General features: G+C 40.5%; 1 protein-coding gene across 1 annotated transcript; it reads right to left on the bottom strand.

The window, feature by feature from the left end:
* Positions 1–2,940: 2,940 nt before the first annotated feature.
* LOC106176489 (uncharacterized) lies at positions 2,941–6,626 on the bottom strand. Its single transcript, XM_013558897.2, has 2 exons — positions 6,336–6,626; positions 2,941–5,049 (listed from the first exon to the last, which is right to left on the bottom strand). Exon 2 carries the CDS (start codon positions 4,998–5,000, stop codon positions 3,096–3,098), a length of 1,905 nt encoding a protein of 634 aa, XP_013414351.2. The 5' UTR covers positions 5,001–5,049; positions 6,336–6,626; the 3' UTR covers positions 2,941–3,095.
* Between the last annotated feature and the right edge of the window lie 130 nt (positions 6,627–6,756).

Consider the following 6,756-nt stretch of genomic DNA (forward strand, 5'->3'; position numbering starts at 1 on the left):
GCGTCTCCACAGATAAGTTCATCTAAAGTAAATAAAGTAAATAAAGTAAATATTGACTTGTCATTTAAATGATTTAACGTTGTATAATATGCATTCCCAGGTAAGTAATGTACTTGGGGTGCCATCGTTTTCAGGCGGTGTCCACGTGATATCTCTCGATGTACACGTACAGATCCCTTCTTAATTCGGGTAAATTTCTAAGAAGTGTGACAGGAACAATTGTTCCATATTCTCACTCCGATATTTTTGGTTAATCATAACCATTGCCAATCACATGATATTCTCAAACCACAGAGCGTATTCTGGGTTTTTGAAACTTTTGCAAAACTTTTGCATAACATTTTAGCGACGTCTATGTGTTCTGTGTGTAGACTTTCAACGCCAGACTTAGTCACATTCAAACCATCACCATCAAGGCATTTTTCATTGATCTTAATTTTTTAAGTGAGATTATATGAGTCTGGACTAAAATGAACCCCTTTTAGAGGCTTTTAACAGTCCAAAGTAAGACAAGCAACTCCTCCTTGATTACCCAGAGAGACTCTTCCGAGTCCCTCAAAGGCCTCCATTCCCAAGGGACTCCAGCAAGTGTCTCTTTTGGAGTGAGAGACTCAGATGAGGGTTTGAATTCCCAGAGCCTGTTGTACTAACATTGGATCGATTAATCTCCAAGGGGATTCTCCCTAAATTGCTATCCAGTTAAGCGGCTTAGATGTCTCGCACGCCCACTGAAGCTGTAAGGGGGGAATAAACTCTCGTTTAGCGGCTTCAGTAGGCGTGACAGACACCTAAGCCGCTTAAGCTTAAAGCAATTTAGCGAGAAACACCTTGGAGATAGATCGATTCTGTCAGATCGATATAGACATGGGAACGCTGTCTTAGGCACCACTGTTGGTGTCCTTCCATGGCCCTAGGGGAATCAGTACGAGTCCACATCTGCAGTCAATGTATCACAGTTATCAGGGTGGGTAATTATCAGTGTAAATACACGAGGCACGTACATTCATTTCAAGGACAGCCATCCCGGTCACAGTGACACTATACAACCAGGAATTAAGCGTCCCAGTGGTCATCAACCAAAACACTAATTCGCTGGAAAACGGAGTGTAGTTTTAGAATCGGCAAAAGATCCTGTATCATCAAAATCGGATGTTAGTTAATTTAGCCCCGGAACGTTTATCTAAGGTTGTAAATAAGGAGTTGTTTTGGCAAACGCTTACGGTATCATTTATCTCAGAAACAAATTATCAGAAAAAATTGAGGAATTATTGGACCAAGCCTAGGTTTATCCTGCATTCAGTTCCGTGCCACGTTGAATAAAATATAAAAGTTACATTTATCATTTACCTGTTACATGTGTTATCAGACCTATAGGGAAGGCTACTTATTTGCCACGCTTTCGCAAACTTTTTAAATCTTATTCAAATTACAAAGATCAGAATTCTTTCAATTTTGTTTCAAGAATCAAGCTTAATTTATTGTTCGAAGTAACTAAAAGTTTAACCAGGAAGGGTGAAGTGCACATCCAGCAGACGATGGTTTCTTAAGAAATAAAGATTATAGTCAAGGCCACAATGTCTTAAGTTCCTGAAATGTTCAAAACAACAACTGTGATTTCAAATTAAAGGGCCGCTCTGATACGTAAAATGTTCAAAACAACAAAATATAAAATCTCGATTATGTCATCAGGAAGCATTTATTTAATACACTGTACATGTGTAATGCGAAGGTTCATGGCGCGACCTATTTCTTTTTAAACTCGGAATCAGCATGACGTAAACCAAACCGAACAACTCACAATTTAACCCAACGCATTTTTCATTGGAAACTTTTGTTTTCTCCTTAGTAAAAATACAGTCAAGGTTTTTTCTGTTATATTCACGACTGCTGGCCCAATATATGCACGGATGTTACGGAGGCTACAGTCATAGAGAAAACTAGCCCGCCAAAGCTGGAAAATGTACAGTCAATCCATTTCAATATTGAGGAAAAATTGTCAATAAATCACTTTATCTGAAAAAAATGCACTGGATACGATATATCCAATCAAGAGCAAAAATTATGAATATAATTATTTAAAAAATTATGGAATTATGGATCATGTCCATTTTTATCTTGCATTTAAAGTTGACATGTAATCCCAACATAAAGCAATCATCATTTGGATGTTGTCTACTACAGGGAATACCAAAGCAAAGGAAAATATAAAGACTGATCAGGTCGCTACCATGACTTGCTTTGGGAGGCATGAATCATCACTATGAGCTTACAGCAAACGACAACCTTGATTCTCCAGTTGTGGCTACACATAATGAGACATACATTAGTGTTTCCTTTTTAATATGTTAAATTACAAAAATAGCTTGTTGATAACCCTTGTAAAACCATTTGTATTTTAACTGTCAATTCTCATGCATTTAATAGCATATTTTGACTCAAACAATTCTAACAATAATCATTATAATATCTATTTATACAACTTCATTATAAAAAAAATAATGTCAAAAATATTGGCATTTAAAGAGACATAAAAGTTCTCATGAGCACAAGATGCTGCTCACACTGCACTTAAAAGATGCCCTTAATCACTGTATGTTACACCTGGATTGGCCACCTCACTGTATGTTACACCTGGATTGGCCACCTCACTGTATGTTACACCTGGATTGGCCACCTCACTGTATGTTACACCTGGATTGGCCACCTTACTGTATGTTACACCTAGATTGGCCACCTCACTGTAAGTTACACCTGGATTGGCCACCTTACTGTATGTTACACCTGGATTGGCCACCTTACTGTATGTTACACCTGGATTGGCCACCTTACTGTATGTTACACCTAGATTGGCCACCTCACTGTAAGTTACACCTGGATTGGCCACCTTACTGTATGTTACACCTGGATTGGCCACCTTACTGTATGTTACACCTGGATTGGCCACCTTACTGTATGTTACACCTGGATTGGCCACCTCACTGTATGTTACACCTGGATTGGCCACCTCACTGTATGTTACACCTGGATTGGCTACCTCACTGTATGTTACACCTGGATTGGCTACCTCACTGTATGTTACACCTGGCTTGGACACCTTACTGTATGTTACACCTGGCTTGGACACCTGGGGGTGGACCTTCCTGCTCCCCAAACCATTTCTGTAAAACTGTCTGGACATCGTGTATCACTACAACTTGTGGACCACGAGGATGCTCCTGGGCCACGACTAAAGCTCCACCTGGTGTCAGAGTAACATCACGAGGCCTGTATATACCGTCAGCAATGCCTAAGAACTGTCTTGGCTGCTGAGTGTCACAGCCATCCAGGACACACAGCTGACTATTGGAGCTGTCTGTAAGGATAATCTTCTCTCCTCTATTATCCATACACAGTCCACCAAGCCTGGCGGTATGCTGCATCCAGCTGGCCAGCATAGAGAATTTCTTCACCATCTCTCCATCATGATTGCACTTGATCACACACTGGTTATTTGCATCCAATACGTACATGAACTCACCACCGACTGCGAAGTATGTAAGGTCCAAGTACTCTACAGCATCCAGTGGACATAGGGATTTAACAGCTCTACCATCTATGTCAAATATTTTCACAGTTTTGTTTTTAAATGTGACAAAAATCTGGTTTTGGTAAATGTTCAGCCCCTGTGGCTTCCCATCTAACCACCCAGTGCAGAGAGGGGTCTGAGACTGGACACTACCCCTGGGGTCATACTGGACACAGGTGCAGGATACCCTCCCAAGGCCAAGCAGACGAGATGACACTGACAGAGACACAAAGTTATCACCATGAGTACAAAGTCCTACTCTGGTGGGACAGCCGTACTGGCCAGTGAGGTGACCTTTCATGGTGAAGATGTAGACATGGTCAGAGATTGGTTGGCTGATTGCTATATGCTGGGAGGTGGCAGCTACAAGTAACCCACAACAGTCAGTCTTACCTCCTGGTACATGAAATGTATGTTGTACTCTGCAGTCTACAGAGGTATCCTCTAACACCTCCCCCTCTCCCCCTGGCTCTCCCTCCTCCTCCTTCTCCTCCCCCTCCCCCTCCTCCTCTCTGACCTGCCCCCTTACTGATATCTGCTGTCCCAGAAGACTGTAGTCTCCCTCTACACCTCCACTGGTGTCCTGAGCCAGGAACTCCTTCAACTGCTGCTCTATACAGTCTGCTAAACTAAGACACTCGGCACTGTGGTTAGACTCCAGAGGGGACAATGCCAGGGTGACCAGGGTAGCTGCTTGGTCAATCTGGGTGTCAAGATTCTCCAGCTTAGCTGTAATGTTATCCTGGAGAGTTTTATAATGGGATCTCTTATTTTCTAGTCTCCCCTTCCTTTCTTCTACCTCAGTGATCATCAGCAGCAGTGTGTGGACCCGGGTCTCCATGGCAACCTGGAGAGGTATGACATCATCACAGTATTGGTGCTGATGCATAGTACACGTCACACAGATACAGATATGGTGGCTGCCACAGTAATACTCCACACGACTCCTAGGGTGCTGCTTACAGTAGAAGCTGTCCCCTGTCTTGCCTATCTCCTCTGTGTGGTGGTCCCTGGTCACAGACACCTGTCTGTGGAGACGATGACACCTGTCACACAGCTTCTTGTCACACTGAAAACAGTGGTGGGTGGCAGCAGAGGTACTGGCTTCACTGACAGAGGAACAAATACTGCACTCATCCAGCCATTCCTGGGACCTCCTTCTTGGTTTATTGAGTAAATCTCTTACTTTTCCAAGAATGAAATTATCGGGCAGAGCAGCAACACCTCCACTGCCTATCTGAATATCTCGCCTGCATGTCGGGCAGGGAAACTGGCCATAAACATCCACTAACCGTGTCTGAGCGTAGTCCTCCAAGCAGCCCTGACAGAATGTATGGAGACAAGGCAGCGCTTTGGGGGACACATAGGCCTCAAAGCAGATCTGGCAGGTCAACACATCATCCCTGGTCTCCTCTAGAACACTGGCTGTTGCCATGGTATCTGCTTCTTAGTGAAGTTATCAATGTGAACCATGGTTCACCTGCCTGAAAGATCAATAAAATTTACTAGTCAGGTGTATAGCAATGGCCACTGATATATTGACATAACAACTCCACTTTTCCATTTCTTAACTATATTTTTCCTTTTACTAGCACATACCCCCACTTACCCTCCCTTTAACTTTTCATATCTTCAAATATCACATACATACCAAAAAATATATAATAATAATAATAAAATAAAATAAAATAAATAAAATAAAAGATAAATAAAAAAAACTTCACTGATATATAAATATAGTGGTGGTAAAGTGTTCATGTGAAAGGAGGAGTAGTTTTGAGGAAAACAACACTGTAAGTCCATTAATATGAACAATGTCTTGAATTACTGAATATAGAATAGCTACTAGAAGCTTAAAAGTACATCAAGTCTGTCTTAAAGTACATGTAAAAATATGAGGGTCCCATGGGGAGGGTTGTGATCACAGTTAATGGGAAATAAAATCATCAATTCATAAATTACAGTAATTAAAACTTGATTCATATCTCATTAAAATGTGAGTTGAAAATCACCAAAAATAATGGCTTTGTTTCAAAGGAACAAGAATAAAAATTGGGTCCTTCATGGAGGAGTCTCATTAATAAGAACATTTCACGCATCTTGAGATATAAACAGGTAATATATATATATATATATATATACCCAATGGGACCCTCCTATATTTTATATTGTGTATACAAGTATAGTGTGTACAGCATGACATAAGGCCCAACAGAGAGAAATCTGACCTGAAGATGTCAACTTTTGAGGTTACACTAAAAATAGAAAACACTGTCTCTTTACATGTTGACATGTGGTGAAGTGACCCAGTGTAACGTCCGTAGAATGTCAATTATGTGTATAAACAGGTCACTATCGGTATATATGCCAGCTCAGGTACCTAGCTGTAATTTAGTGACACGTACTGTGCAATGGCAGGGCAGTTCGTACACCGGTATATATATTTTGCCCGCCCTAAAACTAAGCCACTGATTTTAAATATCTTTTCTAAATTAAAATATGTGGTGACTTTGAGCAATTTTCCTGCTTTTCAAATAAATTAATTTTGCAATTTACTTACTTATTTTTAATATGTTTAAAAACAAACAGAGCGGTGTGGGTGTCAAGCCCCCCCCCCCCCCCCTCCCCCAAAGTAGCGTTTTGATTTGTTGCATTCGCCGATGTAGAGTAACATTAAAAGCAAGGAGTGGCAAGTCAAGCCATCTAGCAGAGTGAACTGACAGCTTAAGCGTCTAATTGCTCAGATATGATCATCAAAAGATTACCGTACCACAAACTGGAGACGTTAGGACATTTGTTGACCTGCTGTATCTATCAAGACGTCGCATGACCATGTGCAAGTCCCCGGATGATAATATTTAGAACACGTCAGTCTTGTGAGAATGTGTTTGTTGAGAAAAATGTGATTGTGTCAATGCATTTCTGCTGAAGTCCGTGGCTGAAGTTAAAATAGATTAGGTTTGGATTTTATACAATCAACGATTGATTACCATTGATAAAATATTTAAAAAGGAAATGCATAAAATTAGCATTTAACAGTAAAAATTGAGTTCGGTTACAATATATGCCTATTACCATTGCTTTAAGAGAGTAGCTAAATTTTATTTAATCTCAATTCACCTAAAAAACTTAGAATTAGAAAATGATATGGAAGTTAACTTATCAACAACAACACACATTTTCTTTGAGTT

This window comes from Lingula anatina, chromosome 1 (genome assembly GCF_051362555.1).
Source record: "Lingula anatina isolate TDL-2025a chromosome 1, LinAna3.0, whole genome shotgun sequence".
Classification (NCBI taxonomy): Eukaryota; Metazoa; Brachiopoda; class Lingulata; order Lingulida; family Lingulidae; genus Lingula; species Lingula anatina.

Bases quoted from the DNA above. Each gene is read 5' to 3' on its own strand.
- LOC106176489 (XM_013558897.2), bottom strand. From the start codon at position 5,000: ATGGCAACAGCCAGTGTTCTAGAGGAGACCAGGGATGATGTGTTGACC.